Here is a 19,588-nt window from a genome sequence, read left to right as displayed (position 1 = left end):
AACTGCTTACCCTCTTTGAATCTTAGTTTCCCTCCTCTAAAATATGGGATGAAAACAGTTCCAACCTCACAGGGTTGCTCTGAGTATTAAATAAAATAATTCCTGTAAAGTGCTTAACAAAGTGCCTGACACAGAAAAGGTTCTTGATAAAGGTAGGGATGATAAAACTAAAAAAAAAAATCATATATCTGATACAAAAACTACAGGAGTTGCTGTGGAAAATCACACTAGGGAACTCGGCATTCCCAAGTTGATGGTGGGGAAAGAGGCAGAGCAGTGGCCTTCCCATTTTCACTTTCCTGTGCCCAGCAGCAAGGAACAGGGAACCAGAGAGAACAGACAGAGAAAGAGAACCAGAAGCAGGAAAAGCTCCAAGCCTCCAAAAGAAACACTTCTGCAGAAGCTTCAAGCAACTATGGTTGGGGGTTTCTCATCAGTAGGAGCAGAGGAGTGAAAAGCCTGCAAGGGAAAGAAGAACACCAGCGCTGGAACCCTTCCTCTCTTCCATGGCACTGACATCTCTCAACGTGACAAGAGTAGTCAAATGTTCTGAGAAGCATTATCCATAACAGCCAAAAAGTGGAAACAACCCGAATGCCCATCAACTGATTAACAGAGAAAATGTGGTATATCCATACAATGGAATGTTACCCGGCCATAAAAAGGAATGAAGTACTGATACCCAGTATGACATGTATGAACCTTGAAAACACTATGCTAAGTGAAAAAAGCCACTCACAAAAAATATGATTCCATTTATATAAAATGTTCAGAACAGGCAAATATATAGAGACAGAAAATAGATTAGTGGCTGCCTAAAAGCTGGGAGCCTTAGGGGGAAGTAGAGAGTGACTGTTAATGGGTGTGGGGTTTCCTTTTGGGGTGATGAAAATGTTCTAAAATTGATTGTAGTGATGGCTGCACAACTCTGTGGATACACTAAAAACCACTGAATTGCACATATTACAATATTGCTTCTTTTTTTTTTTATGTTTTGGATTTTGGGCCATGAGGCACGTGGGATCCTAGCTCCCCGACCAGGGATCAAACCCATACCCCTTGCATTGGTAGGCAAAGTCTTAACCAATGGACCGCCAGGGAAGTCCCTGAATTGTACATAGTAAATGGGTGAATTGCGTGGTATGTGACTTACATCTCAATAAAGCTGTTTTTAAAAACAACTAAAAGGTAGATATTAAAGATACTGAAGATGGTGTTGGGAGCTGTGTGCATATATTACACAATGGAATATTACATAGCCATTAAAAAGAATGAAGTAATGCCATTTGCAGCAACATGGATGGACCTAAAGATTATTATACTAAGTGAAGTAAGTCAGACAGAGAAAGACAAATATCATATGACATGACTTATACATGGAACCTAAAAAACGATACAAATGAACTTGTTTATAAAGCAGAAACAGACTCACAGACTTAGAAAACCAATTTACGGTTACCAAAGGGGAAAAGTGGGGGAGGGATAGATTAGGAGGTTGGGATTAACATACGCACACTACTATATATAAAATAGATAATCAACAAGGACCTACTGTATAGCACAGGGAACTCTACTCGATACACTGTAATAACTTATATGGGGAAAGAAACTGAAAAAGAATAGATATATATATAACTAAACCACTTTGCTATACACCTGAAACTAACACAACATTGTAAATCGACTATATTCCAGTATAAAATATTTTTTTAAATTTAAAAAATAAAATAAAAATAAAAATGACTAAAAGGTAGATATTAAAGATATTGAAGATGGTGTTGGGAGCTGCGTGAATACAAAGTGTGAATCTATATGCGTGGGTGGGTGTGGGTGGTCAAAAAGCAGGACGGGATGGCAACACAGACAACAGTCAACAAAGAGCCTTTATGTGGCCCCGTACGTCATTTATAAAAATGGCACCAAAACATTAACCTGGATGTATCTCCCAGAAGATACCAGAAAACCCCTGCCCACTCCAACTGGTTTAGCATAGCTATAAACTTCCATGCAATAAGACCACTTCCAAGACACTTACCCAGCTGGGTAGGCAACTAAACCCGATCGGGGATCACAGGCAAGTCCTCTGCCTCCAGACACTGTTATTCCAAGCACCTTCTCCAAGGTCACCTGTTGGAGCAAGACAGAGAAGTGTTATGTTATGGATGGAGTGGGGCTGGGAAGGAGGAGTTGAAGGTAGCCGGGACCTTCTTCCACGCTGACTGTTTCCTGATGGCCCTGTCTTCTGACTTATCCAGGTCCTGATCTGGCCATAGGCCCCCTGATCACATGGGAAAAAGCCAGTACACATCGCCAGCTTTTAACAGTGATCAAACTGCTAGGCCCATGGAAAAGAAAATGAAGTGGTTAAAACTCAGCTCATGGCCACAGAGGGACAAGAACTCTCCCAATCCAGGAAGGCTCCATTTACAAGATAAAGTCTTGGGTCCCCAGACTGGCCTCTTGGGTCTATGAGACTCAGGAGAGGTCACTGATCTTCGTACCTTGGCAGGCATGAAACAAAGGCCACTCTGATCTCCAAGAGCCAGAAGAATGTTAGGTAACAATTAGGTGACTCATAATATCCCTGATCTATGCATTCCATCACACTCTTCCCCTCCATCAGATGTCTGCCAGTTCAAACAGACTCGAAGCCTAGGAGGCAGAGACATGGCTTAATGCTGTGTTTTGCAAAGCACAGACGCTCAGAGTACTCTAATTATTATTATTAAGCCACAACTCCCACAGAGATGAAAGGGAAACATACGTAAAGTGCTCAGAGATTCTGAGAGGACATGGCCATGGGAGACATTCACCATCACTCTCTTCATCACTGTTGTTACCCCACACTGTCTGCAGGCCCTGGGACATACTGGACTAACCTCAAATTAGTTCCCTGATCTTTCTGCTAGATGATCCCATGTCAGATTCAGACTGCCCTGTAACCTCGTCACTCCCTCACCCACTGCCATAAAATGTCTTGCATGTCACTCCTGGTCCAGTCTCCTCTAGCACTGTCTGGACTCCCTGCACTGGCCCTCCTCAGGGATGTCCTTGGTCTTCGTTGGCTAAGACAGAGGGGCTTCTGAATGCAGGATGGCCAGGTAAACAGGCTGGGGTGTACTCTGCTAAGAGAGTCTTCGGGGCCTTACGAGGGCGATGTGAACCAGAAACACTTCAGGGGTGTTTGTATCAGTGGCACTGTGGTCTGCTCCCAGTCCAGGCCGGTATCTAGAGAGGGGAAGCCCATAGTCAATTACAGTAGTTTTAGGATCTCTCCTTCTCTCTTACTCTCCCAACTGGAGAATTCCAAGTGCTTCTAGAGGGCCTGTTTAAATTCCAATCTCCAAGGACCATTTTAGTTTGAATTAGGTTGGAAAGAAACGCCCTGAGGTGGCCAGAGACCAAAGTAAGTCCCCTGGGATGTTGTAGTTAAAGCTATTACCCTGGAAGGTCCCCAAGAGTCTTCTGTGCTTCTTGGGGATGTGGACCAGGAATTCCAACATGTGTCTACTCACTGACAGAGGCAGTTTAGTTCCAGGGCACCACACCTACCCACAACCACCTGGCAAGCACCAAACTTGCCAGCTACCCTTGGGCCTTTCTGAGGCACTAAACCTAGTCGGGGGATAAACTAACTTTAGCCTACTCTATACATTCTTGATATTCTGCCCTAACTTATGCCTCTTTCCATACTTTTTCTCAGCTTAATGACCCCCTCCCCCTTCTCCGGCACCCACTCACCTTTCTGAAAGGGCTGAGCACTGCACACTAACTGGAGAGCACAAAATAACCCTGGGGAAGTCCGGGAGATACTCAGTTCAGGGCACCACACCCTATCCTGGCACAGTGCCTCTGGCTATCCCCGAGGGAGGGGTACTCAGGAACATTCCTGCTGCACCAACTGCCTACTGCAGAGAAGAGAGAAAGAGGAGCCTGAGGCCAGCATTACCCACATAGATGAGAAAGGTCACCAAAGCAAGCACTGAGCTAAAAGGCCAACTCAACTCCTATTCTCTTCAAGCTAATCTGATTTCAGGCAAATCCTTTGGATTCATATTTTCATCAATCCCTCCCTTATGCTTCAGCTTTGGTCCCAAAGAATCAGACCAGTCTGTGGGTTCTCAGCTTGCCTTCTCTCTCTGACAGGAATTTGGGTAGGTGTTTTGTGGGTAGATGATCCAGTTCCACAGAGAATTAATTCTGGAACTAGCTTGGAGTTTTCAACAGCAATCTAAAGCAGGAAGGAGATGTGAGTTACTCAGACTCGAAAGACCAGTGTTTATCAAACGTTTTTGACCACGACCCATCGTAGGAGACACATTTTATATCTTGATCCAGTATAAACATACATGCTCATAAAACTGAAATAAAAGTTTCACAGAAAAATACTTACTCTCATTGCATGTGATAAACTCCAATTTCTATTATATTCTATTTCATTAAAAAAATAATTCTGGTCATGGCCCACTTTATTGACTTCATGACCTACAAGTGGACTGGCAGCTGCAGTTTGAGAAACCCTGCTAAGGACCATCTCTCCCCGCTGGGCATGGGATTCATCTCTGGTCCCTGGCATCTTTGTGTCTGTCACTTTCCTCCTAGGACTCTCCACAGTGGAGCAGACATCCGGGCTAGGAAACCCCACAGACAGGAGTTTGCCTGGGCTCAAAACTTGGATGATTTTCAAAGGATTTACGGTTTTTGGCTTCCTCTGGATTTCTGAGCAGCTATCCAAGGGAAAAAAAGGCAGTTTCCTTTGACTCTGTGGAGGGGGAAGAGCAGGGGAAAAACATTCAGGGGCATCAGCTGGGTTTTATTTTATGTTCTAACTCAAACCAGCTTCCTGTTTGCAGGGAGGTTTGGGGCTGAGCTCCACTTTCAAAGGATCTGAGAGTCCAGAACTCCTGCAAGGCCTCCAATGTCTAGGCTTGTCCTGCAAGGCTCCTGCACGATGGACTTTATAAACTGACTCTCTTTCATAACCCTCTCCATATTCTTTCCAAAAATGTGGTACAGCTTCCATCTACCCTAAGAAATGGAGACAAACCTGGACACCCCCTTGCAAACCCACCCTGGGCTAAAAGTGCCCAAGTTCAAGTAGTGGTGTGCTGCAGCTGGCTCATGCTGGCTCAGGACAGCTGACTGTGCACCTCTTTTCCCAGCTCCACATTCAATGAGAGCACATTGGTAGCTTGAAACCACCATGGTGGGAGCACTTACGCCATGAAATCAGACAACGCTACAAATCAGGGCCCCTCTTGCCCCTCAGAGAGCACGTAAACATTTACCAACGCACCGCTAAGCTCAAGCAACTTTTCTCTCTCCCTCGGACTATGGCTGTAACTCCCATGTGTTCCCTCTGCTTCAGGCCTTGCTTCCTATATAGTCTTTTCTTTTTCTCAACATGGCAGGCCACAGTGATTCTTTCAAGAAATATAGGAGATCATGTCATTATGCTGCTCAAAAGTCTCCAATGGCTCCCCATCCAGATTCTTCACCCCGGTTTAGAAGGCCCTAAGTCACCTGGCCTCTGGCTGCCTCTCTGACCTCGTTTCCTCCACTTCGCCCTCACTTACTCCACCTCAACCACCCTGACGCCTGAAGCACCTCAAGTGGATTCTAGCTTCAGGTCCTCTGCATAGGCTTTTTATTCCTCCCACTAAAACTCCCTTGCCTCAACTACTCACACAGCTAATTCACTCAGGTCTTTGCTCAAAGGTCTTCTCCACAGGGAAGGCTTTCCAGACTGGCTTTACTGCTATCACTCTATACCCAACTTATCCTGCTTTATTTTTCTTCATTGTACTTGGAGTCAGAGAGTGACCCAACATTGAGTATATCTTTGTCCACATACTTACTGTCCGTCTCCTCTACCAGAATATGAGCTTCTTGAGGGCAAGGCCTAAGTTGTTACCCCTCACTGATGCATCCCTAGCACTTTAAACAGTGCCTGGCACAAAATGGGCACTTGATAAATATTTGATGAATAAATGAATGCATCGCAGAGGCTTCAGGAACAGTGAAAGGACAGAGATGGGAAGCAAAAGAAAACTGGGGTATTTCAAGCCAGTAAAGTTGCTCTCCACGAAGTATCTAAAACTGGTTGTGTGGGAATTCCCTGACGGCTCAGTGGTTAGGACTCTTAGGTCCAGAGGTTAGGCGTTTTCACTGCCGTGGCCCAGGTTCAATCCCTGGTCAGGGAACTGAGACCCCTCAAGCTATGTGGCCAAAAAAAATAATAATAAAATGAAATAAAACTGGTTGTGACAGAAAGACCATGTCCAGATGAGGACAAGCATAAAGGGAGGTTAATGGTACAGGGAACATTTTGTTTCTTAAGCTGACAGTGGGCACACAATGGTTCACTCTATTATTCCACATGTCTTTACTATATGTCTTAAATATTGCACAGTAAATGTTTAAAAGAGAGAAAAAATATGGTCCAGGATGTGGTGTGGGGCTCAGCACCTCATAAGCAACATCCTTCTATAGTTCACATCCCTGACTTCTCTTTTTCCTAAAGCCACTTCGTTGACACTCGTTGACCCAGCAATGTGAGGGGAAGGGGTACAGAGAGCTCAAGAATCTGTGTTTTTATTTGATTTACGTTTCTCACTTAAGAGCTTATAAGGCTGCACATGTTTATGATGCTCTGACACGCTGCTTCCAGCAGAAGTTTTCAAGGACCACTGCACACATCCCTTCTCCTGACTGCTAAGTGTGGCAGCAGGTGATGAGATGGGGCTCCCTCAGCCTGGGTCCCTGAGTAACTCTGATGAACAGGGCGCCCGCGCTGACCCACACTGCAACAAAAGTATGAGCAAGAAATAAACTATCCGTTAAGTTATGGAGTTGTTGAGGTGATTTGTTACCACAGCATGACATAGCCCAGCAATTTTCACACTTTTTGGTCTCTTACACTCTTTGGTTTCTTAACACTCTTAGAATTTATCAAGGACCTCAAAGGGCTTTCATTTATACAAGTTATATCTACCAATATTTACTATATTAGAAATTACAATGGAAATACTTAAATAAATTTAATTCATTCAAAACTAATAATAAACCCATTACATGTTAACACTTTTATTAAAAGTAACTCTAGTTTCCAAAACAAAACCAAAAATATTTAGTGAGAAGAGTGGCACTGTTTAACATTTTCGTAATGGCTTAACAGAAAACGGCTGGATTCTCATAACTGCATCTGCATTCAATCTGTTGTGATATGTTATTCTAGGTGAAGATTAAAAAAAGTTGGCCTCATTTGGATACGTAATTGGAAAAGAGGGGATCGCAGAGATCACCTAAAAGGGTTTTGGGGACCCCAGGGATTTTGTGACTACACCTTGGCAACCAATAACCTAGACCCTCCTGTATACTACAGCACCTCTCTTCATAAGGAAGCAAGCCCACTAGTATGAGAGTTCTGGCCTCAAGCATCATTTGAGGAAAATGAGGCAGGGAAGAGGCCCTATGAGAAAATAGCTGTCCTCAAAGTCAGGGATGGGACCCCAAGTTCTGACAGGAACTTCAGTTCCAAATCCTCATGGCCCAAATGCCAATGAAATATAGTCCAAAAGACACACCAGTCCAGGTAAATGATTCTGGCTGGTGAGTTGGGACACAACTGCTACAGGCAGCTGGCAGCCTGATACATCCACAGTTCTAGGAACATCATGCACAATGAAAACTCAGAATTAAGACGAGGGTACCCACTTTGTACTCTGCAGTGATCTCCTCCACATCTGCAACACAACCTAGAAGCAGGGAGAACACTCGAGTTGTGACCCAGCTTTTCCTTGGACAGGTGGAGAGTGTTGAGATGGGGGAAAGCCTACACCAACCTGAAAGAGAGTGTCATCTTTCCCCAGAAGCAAGGCTGCAGGAGGGCAGAATTACTACAGACACACTGCAAAGGAAGGCTTGAATACCCACCCCTCCCAACATGCACTAGGCAGGGCAGTACTGTATCCTCCTAAGAGAAAGAAGGAAAGCAAAATTATCCCTCACTGTAATGAGATAAAGGGATAACTTCATAATAGCCTATTCCCAAGAGAGAAGGAAAGAATAAAGCCAACTGTTTAAGAGCTCTTCTGGCTCTCATTAAAGTAGATGGAAAAAACAGGTGGCTCAGAGGCGACAGATGGGACTACTCATTCATACTAGATAGAACAGTATTTTCCAACACGCGGATTGCAGCCTATTAATGGGATTTGAAATTGATTTAATGGGTTATGAATAACTAAAATAGAACAAAAAATAGATCTCATGGCATGTAGTAATAATGGTAAGTACTGAACGTGAAACTTTATTTCAGGGGTGTGTGTGTGTGTGTGTGTGTGTGTGTGTGTGTGTGTGCGCGCCCTGGGTCACAATGTAAAGTGTATTCCTTAATGTGAGTTGTTCTCAAAAATGTTTGAAAGTCACTGGGATGCTATGGGGGTCCTCAAAATCCATTAGGGAAGATGAATGACATACTACAAAGTAATCCAGTATGTGATGAGGGTCATAAGAAAGATATAAAGTGCTCAAAAAGGAGAAAGAGAGATGATTTCTGAACAGGATAAGGAAAGGGAAACAATGAAGCTTTCCTGGAAGACTAGATGGAATGTGGCCTGGTCAGTGAGGATAGGATTTTGACAGATGGAAATACAGAGAAATACAGAGAAAGGAATTCTCAGTAGAAGAAGTTGCATGAATGAGTTCGACAGAAGGAAACAACAGAGTAGGTGAGCAACAGTGAAAGCAAGGATCTTTTGTAGGAGACTTAGGTCAGGAGAGGTAGACTATAACCAGACCGGGAAGGGCCTTGATTGCCAAACTAAGTGGGGTCATCTGGAGGCTCTGGGAAGCTACTGAAGGGTTTCGAACCAGGGACACAATCAAAGCTATGTTTGGTGATGATGTACATAAGACCCATAGCACAGGCAGGGAGCCCAATTAGGAGGCTATTACAACAGTTCAGGTGAGAGGTAATAAGGATCTAGACCAGCATGAAGATAGTGAGAGTAGAAAAGAAATAATGACAAAGAAAAAAGTGACAAAGCAAATAGAATTGGCAAGATGGGGCACCGTACAACTCTGGAGGAAAAAGAAGACTCAAATTTTGAACTTCAGAGATAGGGAACAAGGAGGTGCTATGAAAAGAAATGCTGCCATGATCAGGAAGAGGACCTGGGTCTGGACAAAGGGGGGAAGGATGGGAACCGATGATGTCGGTTTTAGACATGTTGAATCTAAGTCGCTTCAGGAATATTTAGTAGGAACCACAGAACATTCAACTTAGCAACATACACATGGAATTGATGCTTGGGAGAGAGGTGAGGACTAGAAATAGATATTTAAGAATTATTCACAGGGGCTCCCCTGGTGGCGCAGTGGTTGAGAGTCCGCCTGCCGATGCAGGGGACACGGGTTCGTGCCCCGGTCCGGGAAGATCCCACATGCCGCGGAGCGGCCGGGCCCATGAGCTATGGCCGCTGAGCCTGCGCGTCCGGAGACTGTGCTCCGCAACGGGAGAGGCCACAACAGTGAGAGGCCCACGTACTGCAAAACAAAAAAACCATTAAAAAAAAAAAAAAGAATTATTCACGGGGGCTTCCCTGGTGGCACAGTGGTTAAGAATCCGCCTGCCAATGCAGGGGACATGGGCTTGAGCCCTGGTCCGGGAAGATCCCACATGCCGCGGAGCAACTAAGCCAGAGTGCCACCACTACTGAGCCTGCACTCTAGAGCCCATGAGCCACAACTACTGAGCCCACGTGCCACAACTACTGAAGCCCACGCGCCTAGAGCCCGTGCTCCACAACAAGAGAAGCCGCAGCAATGAGAAGCCCGTGCACCACAACGAAGAGTAGTGCCCCCCGCTCTCCGCAACTAGAGAAAAGCCCGAGTGTAGCAAATGAATACCCAACACAGCCAAAAATAAAATAAATAATAAAATAAATAAATTTTTAAAAATCTATGGAAAGAAAAAGAATTATTCACAGAACTTCCTTGGTGGTCTAGTGGTTAAGAGTCCATCTTCCAATGCAGGGGACATGGGTTCGATCTCTGGTTGGGGAACTAAGACCCCACATGCCATGGGGCAACTAAGCCTGCGCGCCGCAGCTACTGAGCCTGCGCACCACAACCTGAGAGCCTGCGTGCCGCAACTAGGGAGCCCGCGTGCTGCAACTACTGAGCCCACGCACTCTGAAGCCCGCGCGCCACAACTAGAGAGAAGCCTGCGCGCCACAATGAAAGATCCTGCGTGCCGCAACAAGACCTGATGCAGCCAAAACAATAATAATAATAAAAATAAATAAAACATTTTTTTAAAAAAAGAATTATTCACAAGGAGGTGAAAACCACCACTGAAAGTACAATGAGGCAGGAGAAGACAGAAGGAAGAGAGAGTGAGGCTGAGGACAGAAATGGGGCTGTAGCTATTTTTAGAGTATGGAGAAGATGAGGGCTCAGGCAGTTAGAAAGGGAGAAGGAGAACCAGGAAGCCTGTGAAGAGGAGAGTTCCCAGAAGGATGGGGTAGTCAATGTAAGTGCTAAAAAGAAGTGAAGAAGCAAGAAATGGACTCTCCAGAGTCCAAAGCCATCTGCAACATAGCACAGGGTCCCCAGCAGTCCCAACCCCCTAAACACATGATCTCAGGAACTCTAAGCAAGGCCTTCTAAACTCTTCTGGTACCTCTCTCTCCAGTCCCTAGATCTGACCAGCCCACAAGCTAGAGGAGAGACACCAGCCAATGAGAGATCCAGTGTGTGGAGCCAACACACACACAAGACAACAGCACTGCTAGAGAAGGGTTTCTTGTTGAGCCCACAGCATACACGATTCGAATCTGTTCTTGCTTTCTTAGTGCGAGGGACTACTACAGGGAGTCTGCAGTGGCAAGAAAGCAGCTGCTCCCTCGAGAGAGAAAACTAAGGGGCCAGAGCCACAAAAGGCCAGGGTCATCTAGGATTTAGCTGACCTCAAACTGGTAAAGAAACCCCAGCAACTGGGAGGAAGCCGATCTCTGTTTTGGTTGCCATGTTTTGTTGCCACCAATTTCTTTCTTCCCCCTTCTCCCCTTCTCTACTTCTTAATCCCACTCAATACAAGTTATAAATACCTGAGTTATAAGTCATTCCAGCCAAACTATGGGTTTGCTATTTCTATAAACAAGCATGTCACAGACCTGTCCGAGGCAGAGCCCCCTCTGCCTTTCCCTCCCTTCCTGCAGGTTAAGAATAACTATGCCTGTCTCTTGCCCACACACTACACTCTAATCTCACAAAGCAGATCCTCCACCAGATTCTGAGAACTGCCACTTATGCAAAAGCCACAGAGGAAGCCAAGGCCAGGAGGCTTTGTGCAGAGACTTAGCCAGCTGGGCAGAGACCCAGTGACCAGCCCTGGGAGGGGGGAGGGGGAAGCGGGTATCATGTCCAAGCTCACTCACTCCTGCTCCTTCAGAGACCAAAGTGCCATCTGGTCAGAGGCAGGAAGAGACACAATGACCACTCCAAAACTGTAGAACAGACCTTGCCTCTCTACTCTGCTCCTGGTTTCTGGGGCTGATTTGTGGTTCTACTTTCTATACCATGAAGTCTCTCAGAAACAAATAACTTCCAGTATGACAGAAAAACCAAGTTCCCTCACTAGAGATCAAGATTTGTTGGAGTTGAGCCAATTCTGCTGTGCTGAGATTAAAATAGCCTTAGCTTCTAAGGAAGGTGAGTCTGCCACTGCTTGGGAAGAGGTGACCTTAGAGATCCTTTAGCATAAGCCCCTGGAGACTAGAGAACAGAGGTTCCCAATTCCGGCTGATCAACAGAATTACTCAGAGGACTTAACAAGTTTTTTTCAGATAGCAGTCCCTACCCTATACCCATCCCCTGCCTCTGCAAGATTCTTGATCAACAGCTATGGAGTGGGCTTCAAGAATCTGCATATTAAAGCTCTCCTGGGCTTCCCTGGTGGCGCAGTGGTTGAGAGTCCGCCTGCCGATGCAGGGGACATGGGTTCGTGCCCCAGTCCGGGGCCCCGGGATCTCCCACGTGCCGCGGAGCGGCTGGGCCCGTGAGCCATGGCTGCTGAGCCTGCGCGTCCGGAGTCTGTGCTCCGCGATGGGAGAGGCCACAACAGTGAGAGGCAAAAGCTCTCCAGGTGGTTCTAGTGATTAATCAGGTGGGGAACTATTCAATTAAAGCATTTTGCCTTTTTATTTCCAAATTTCAACCCCTCCTGGGACTAGGGAGAAAACAATGCTCTGAGTATTCTTACAAGAATACCCACACCCATGGGCTGCAAAAGGTCTTGGGCAGAGAGAGGATCTACAGCCATAATAGATACCATTTATTGAATGTGTACTCTGCGCCAAGAACTGTGCTAAACGCTTTGTAAGACCATCTCATTGAATACTCTTGACAACTTTATAAAGGACTAGTATTATTTCCATTTTAGTTATGAAGGAGTCAAGTAAGTAGTCAGTGGAAGAACCAGGATTCAAACCTAAGTCTGTCTGGTTCCAGAAACCATGGTGACCAAGGAGGGAGTTCAGGTTCTCCAAAACCACCAGAATGTTGCAGTTTCTGAAAGAGCACACAGGGAAGTCACCAAGCCATCATGGAGGCATCAGGGACAGGTCTGAGAACCAAGGTAGAAGGCAAAGGGCACAGGATGAAGTAGAGGGGCAACAGGGTTCTCTCCTCCTAGCGTTAATGTTTTTTAAAAAGTAGCAGGTCTTATCAGTAGCTTAAATGGGTCTAAAAATGCGTTCTGACCTCTCCTCACAGAGATGGTTGCAGAGAAAGAGTAACAGAGGGTCTTCCAATGTCAGAGTACCCCACCTGGTCAGAGCATGCTCACATCCAGCTGGCATTAGAACCTACAGTCAACACAGACAGCTGACACCCATTTCCAAGGCAACTAAAACTACAGTGTTAGAAGCAGGGGATTATGATTTCATGTGCAGATGGAGGAAGAGGTAAGGATGGCATCAGACCTCAAACCAGAAGGGAGCCAATGAGAGGCCTCTAGCCAAAGGACTCAATTATAATACAGCCAACAGCGGGCACCCAAGTCCAAACAGCAGCTTGAATAACACAGTGCCTGGTATAAAGCAGGTACTCCTACCTTCCCTTTCTCTTCCAGTTATCAGAAAGGCAAGGATAGGAGACATCTCAATTTAAGCAACCAGAATAAAGGAAAAAAAATTTTTTTCCTCTCTAAGGTCAGTCCTTGCTATACCAAGACCAGAACCACAAACAAAGCTTTATGACCTAAAAATCTGATCATCAAGAAAGGTCTAATTCTTCCTCATTCACCACCTCTACATGCCTGAGTTTTCTTAATCTCTTGGTTTCCAAACTTTGTAACCAGGGAGAATACTAACTGTTCCTTATCTGGACTAAGTGTGCAAAGTGAATGTGTGTTCTGGGAAAAGGGGAGTGGAGCAGACTCTCAGTGTTCCTGTAATCATGCCAACTTGTTCCATGAGACTCTCCTAGAAGAAGGAAGTTCTCTTCAATGTGTTATTCTCTATAAAATTCTCATTTCCTTTCCATTCCTAACGCCAACACCCTGGTTGAGGCCTTTGGCACCATATTCCTGGATACAGCAATGGCTTTCTAATCAAGCTCCTTACTGTAGACCCTGCCCTCCCCTCCCCAACCCATTAGAATAATCTTTCCATAGTACAGCTATGATCATGTCCCTCACCTGCTCAAAAACTTTCAATGGCTCCTTAATGCCAACTAAATAAATTATAAATGTCTTAGCCTAGCATCCATCTGTCAATGGGCCCTATCATTCTTCTAATTCTATTTCCTTCTACTCACCATATGAATGATGTGCTTTTGTCAATCTGGATTATTCATTATTCTGGAAAGGAGCTCTGGGGCTTTTGTTTATATTCTTCTGCCTGGAATGCCCTTCCCTTCCACCATCCCATACTGAAACCCTACCCCTTCCTTCAAGAACCAGCTCAAATATCACATCCCCTATGATTCTTTCTGTGATCAACCTGGCCAGAAGTGACTCCTCCCTCCTTGGAATTCTTACAGCAGCACTTAATTTTCATCATTCACACGGCATGTGTTACTTAGTACCTTGTACAGAAGTTCTTTAAGGATCTGTCTTATCTCTCCTGCTACTCTATAATCTCCTGTAAGGCAGAGGCTGTATCTCATACAACTCTATGCTTATAGCACAGCGCACAATGTTTAATACAGTATATTTGTTGAATCCATTTTTAATACTTTAAAAATATTTGTGACTATTCTTTGGTGCATCTTACTTAGTAAATTCTTTAACCTCCTAGAGAATTCTCCATCTATCATAGCCAAACCTAGAAGCTGGAGCAGGAAGCAGTATTCTGATGCCTTTCCAGAAAGATTGGTGAAGGTCTGAATGGAATAATCCATGTGCCTTGCATGGTTACAAACCAAACAGTTTTACCCCTGACTTTAGTAAATACATGCATGGCATGGCTCTTCATAAATCTGACTTAAATTATAATTAACGAGTAAGTCCAAAAAGATTGAGATAATTTTTGTTTAATAAAAGTAACAATACTATTATTTAAAAAGAGCTTTACCTGTCCTTTTTAATCAGAAATGAATGGAGCTATAAGTAGTTATTCTGGATGTTAGAATTATGAATGACCTGTTTTCTTCTTTATGTTTCTCTATATGGTGTAAAAAACTCTTTTCAGAAAGCACATGTACTTCAGAAAGTATAAAAAGACATTTTATTTACCAAAGCTAACCAAGGAAATATTTTTGAGTATCAGAAATGAATTATCTCGGGACTTCCCTGGTGGTCCAGTGGCTAAGACTACACGCTCCCAATGCAGGGGGCCCAGGTTCGATCCCTGGTCGGGGAACTAGAATCCCACATGCATGCCGCAACTAAAGATTCCTCATGCCGCAACTAAAGAGCCCGCATGCAGCAACGAAGATCTCACGTGCCGCAACTAAGACCCAGCACAGCCTAAATAAATATTTTTTTTAAAAAAGAAATGAATTATTTCAAATTCAAGAAGTTAATGATGAATTTGTGAGAAAATATTTTTATGTCCTATTATTACTAAAAAAACAAAGTTTATTATACCAGATATATTTTCCAACATTTGTACACAACTTCTTTAATAAAATGAGTATACAGATTTTTAAATTTAAACATTTTAGATTTAAATATGAAATACACATGTTTAAATTGGAGAGACTTTTATCTTTACTATTTTTTTTCTACTTACAAAAATAACACACACTCATCGTAAAAAATTCCAACATTACAGAAATATAGAAATGTAGATAGTGAATGTCCACCATAATCTACTATCCCTCCCTGAGGTAACCAATTTTAACAACAGTTTGGTATTTATAGCCTCACAATTTTTTCTATGCATATACTAACATACATGTTTTAACAAAATATAAATAATCATTAACATAAAAACTGTTATACAGTTTGCTTTTTGTCACTTAATAGATCTTGTATACCCTCTCATATCAGTATATATAGATTGAACTCATTCTTTTCAACCAGTACAAGGTATTTCATTTATGGATGTACACCAATCTCCCATTGATGGTTACTTGGATTACTTCAAAGATTTCACTACTGTGAATAACGCTCCCCAACAACAGAAAAATTCAGTTATATACACTTTTGTGTGGTGTAAGTGTTTGCATAGAATAAACTCCCAGAATTATAACTGTTAAATCAAAAGATATGAATATGTAAATTTTTCTTCTAATGGATATTACCAAGTTGTCCTCTAAAAAGGTTAGATCAATGTCTGCTTTCACTAACAGCAGAAGGGTATGAGTGCACTTGTTTCCCCACATCTTCATATATTTTCTTTAAGGAAAAATTATTTAAATAGAATATTTCACTCTCATCCAAACATTAGAAACATAAAACAATGGGTCATAAAATTAATGCGTTTCACTCTGCCTTTAAATTCTTAGTCTGAAAGGAAGCTCTAAGACTAATTCACTTCCCAAATTATTTCCCAGTATAAATGAATTAGCCCCAAAAGAAGAAAAAAGTTATATTTATTTCTACAGAAGCTACTGCTGTTAAGAAGCATGCTTACTGGGCTTCCCTGGTGGCGCAGTGATTGAGAGTCCGCCTGCCGATGCAGGGGACACGGGTTCGTGCCCCGGTCCGGGAAGATCCCACATGCCACGGAGCAGCTGGGCCCATGAGCCATGGTCACTGAGCCTGTGCTCCGCAACAGGAGAGGCCACAACAGTGAGAGGCCCGCGTACCGCAAACAAAACAAAACAAAACAAAAAAGCATGCTTACTACTCCAGTGATTTCCAATCAGACACAGTAAATTAGGACTCCCTCCACTCCTGGTTCACTAGCTTGCCTTTTTTAATTCCCCAAAATCATATCCATAGCCCTGAAATAAATTACACAGTAGTTAGTATCAAAAAGAATATTTGCTAAATCTTTCTTTTGGTCAGTAGTTAAAGTATAGTTGATACAAGTTAATATTGGCAAGAAAAAGGGGCTGAAAATAGGTCACAATAAAAAGCTGCACAGGGAGGATGATATAGTGTTGGAACAGAAGAGGTTGAACCTGCAAAAAAAAGGACTTCTCACAAATGGAAACTTGAAGGAATAAAATTTTGCCAGCAAATTAGAAGAAAATTCCTGGATATTCTAGAAATCTGTGGACCCTGATAATATTAGAAACCCCTTAATAGCTGTAAACTTATTTAGATCTTACAATGTGCTTTCACATTCATTAAATCTCATTGAATCCTCACAACAGCCCTGGGAGAAAGCCATCAGTATTCCAATTTTACAAATGAGAGAGAATCCAGTTCCCTCAGAAGTGAGGAAGCTGTCCCACCAGCCCCCACTACACACACACACACACACACACACACACACACACACACACACACACACACACACACACACACACACACACACAATCAGCATGGCTACTTAAAGTATGGCCCAAGGAAGAGCAGCGTGGGCGTCACTTGGGAGCCTGGTAGTAATGCAGAGTCTCAGGGTGGGTCTGAATCTCAGTCTGCATTTTAACAGGACCACTGGCCTCTTGCCCCCACCCACTAATCTGTCTACACCTCAACTCAGAGAAGCCCTGTTCACCAGCCAACTATGAGGGAAAGTCTCTACCACAGCTGCTGTGGAGGCCTCCAAAGGGAGACCAAAGCAGCCTGGGGAAGGAAGGACAGCATAAGGAGAAAGGGCATGTTCAGAAAAGTCAGCAGCAGGTCATTAGGTCATACGAAAACCATCATGGTGTACAAAGATACTGTGCTTTCCCAAATAGAAGCTGACCAATAGTGTCAGGGTACCAGAGGCAAGCCTGCAGCCTGCCCATTGCATGTTTAGTCCTGAAAAGCAGCTGCTTGCTTTTCTCTAGGCAGTAGCTGAGTGATGGCAAGAGTCAAGAGTTCTGAGCATGCTCCGAGCTCCTCCCCCATGATCACAAACTAGCTTGGGGCTTCCTCTCCTCAGGACTAACTGGGGCAGCTGCAGGAAAGCATGCATTAAGATCCCACGCTTTTGCTACCATAATGTTATCACTGTTGCCTATTTCAGGAAATAAATCAAAATAATACAAGTTTGAGATCAGGTGAGGCCAGGCACTTGCTCAAGGAACTTAGCAACCCCGGAGCCCACCCAGCCAAACAGAGTCAGGTGGGCAAATGACCTCATTTTCATGTTCCCTGAGCCCCAACTGTCATCATCCAGGTCAGCCCTGGCACAGGGTGTTTTAGATCCAGCTTCTTTCACAGAAAACAGGCATTTCAACTCAGCGACTCTCCACAGCTTCAAAGATAAGGTCAGTTGTGCGTAGGGACAGCCACAGAGGTAACGAAGAGGTGGAGAATGGGGATGAAGAAGGAGAGATTTGGGGTAGGTGGCACTAACAAGCAGTCAGGAGTGTGAGCTACACAATCAACCGCCAACTAAGAGCAGAACAGTTTAAAGCCTCATGATACCCACACACAAAAACAACCGAGGCATCTGTTGGTCTCCACTTCACTCCCCCACCTCACTCCAACTCCAAGAGAGAAGCAGTAACTGCTTGTGGCTTATGGTCATCTGGAACCACACAGCTGTGCCCTGTCAACTTGACATTCACGTACCCACAGAACCACGAGCTGTACAGTTCCTAACGGTACCATAGAATGAGAAGTTGGGATACAGTTCATGAAATCTGGAGTTGGGAGTGGGAAGAGGAGCAAGGATGCAAGGGACAAGGGTTACTGAATGATGGTTCTAAAATAACGTTCTAAGAAGTTCACTAAATTAACTTTTATGGGGAATATTGGGGGGAAAGTATATTTTTTAAGGTACTGCCCTTTTCCAAGCTGATCGCAGATGTGACTCTTGGCTATAGCAATACTGGGCATACTTCTGTGCTCAGTGTCATGTTTTGCACATGAAGACTCCCTGGGAGGAGTACAGGATAAAGATTAAGAGCAGGCTTTGGAGTTAAGATAGCCAAGATTTGAATCCCAGCTCAGTCATCTACTGGCTATATAACCACCTCTCTGAGCATCAGTTTCCTTATTTATGAAATGGGGATAGTAATAGTATTTATAGTAGGGTGGTGTGAAACTTAAATGAGATAATATACGTACATGCTTAAGCACAGTACACAGCAAAAAACTCAATAAATGTTAGTCATTATTACCACTACAAATATTATTTCTAGTATTATTATTGTAAGATAAAGACAGGAAGCACTGACAACAAAGGCTGGAAAGGGGTGGTTCCAATAAGCATACTACCTGGAAATGTTAAATAGAACAAATCTATAATGGATAGAGAAGAAGAAACTTGAAAAGGACAAATAGTCAAGATCAAGTCCTTGAGTATTTTAATTTTTAACAATAAAATCATCTTAATTACATAAGACAAAAATCTCATCTCACCTTAATGACACCATTAGCATCACATCCTTCAGAAACTTGGCAGTGTTCTATTTCTTGACTTGGGTGGTGGTTATGTGAGCAATCATTTTATAATTATTCACAATACAAGGTTATATTATTATATTTCATAAACTTTTCAATGTCCGTTATATTTCACAATTTTTTTAAGTTTCGTTTTTAAGTGCAAGCACCTTTAATGGGTCAGCTGAACTCACGGGGAAATGACCAGAAGCACCACTAAAGGAACAAAGAAAGCAAAGACAGAGGAGAGGTATGACGGGAAGTCAGAAACTTAGTGAGCTCAGCACAAGTGAGAAGCAATGTTCAAACCCAGAAGAACCTGAGGAATTTCTTCTCAGGATTCCTCCAAAAGAGAATGTGACAAAGTGGGGAAAAAAACAAAATAAAACGGCCACGTGGTCTCACAAAGTGTTGTTCCAAGATCTCCCACTACATTTAAATCTCAACTATGAATGAAGGGGCAGGGAAGGGAAAGTATCTTTAGCTCCATTCCAGGTTTAGGGGGGGAGATAAAGTGTATAAATTTAAAAATCTAACCTAAAAAGAGACTGTTTTATTAGACTAGGGAAACAACACATAGAGCATTACAAACATTCTCTGTGATAAAATGAGAGAGGGTGGAATTCACTCCCTAGAAGTCTAAGAGGA

The 19,588-nt window shown here is 43.5% G+C and overlaps 1 protein-coding gene across 1 annotated transcript in view; it reads right to left on the bottom strand.

The window, feature by feature from the left end:
- MAPKBP1 (mitogen-activated protein kinase binding protein 1) overlaps nt 1–19,588 on the bottom strand; it is a 52,166-nt gene that overhangs the window by 25,634 nt on the left and 6,944 nt on the right. Inside the window, exon 3 of the mRNA XM_079914498.1 lies at nt 2,036–2,127. Within this exon, the coding sequence (XP_079770624.1) occupies nt 2,036–2,127 (92 nt within the window). The remainder of the gene's footprint in view (nt 1–2,035; nt 2,128–19,588) is intronic.

Source organism: Stenella coeruleoalba (assembly GCF_951394435.1).
Source record: "Stenella coeruleoalba genome assembly, chromosome: 2".
Taxonomy (NCBI): Eukaryota; Metazoa; Chordata; class Mammalia; order Artiodactyla; family Delphinidae; genus Stenella; species Stenella coeruleoalba.
This window is presented reverse-complemented; position numbering and strand designations above follow the sequence as displayed.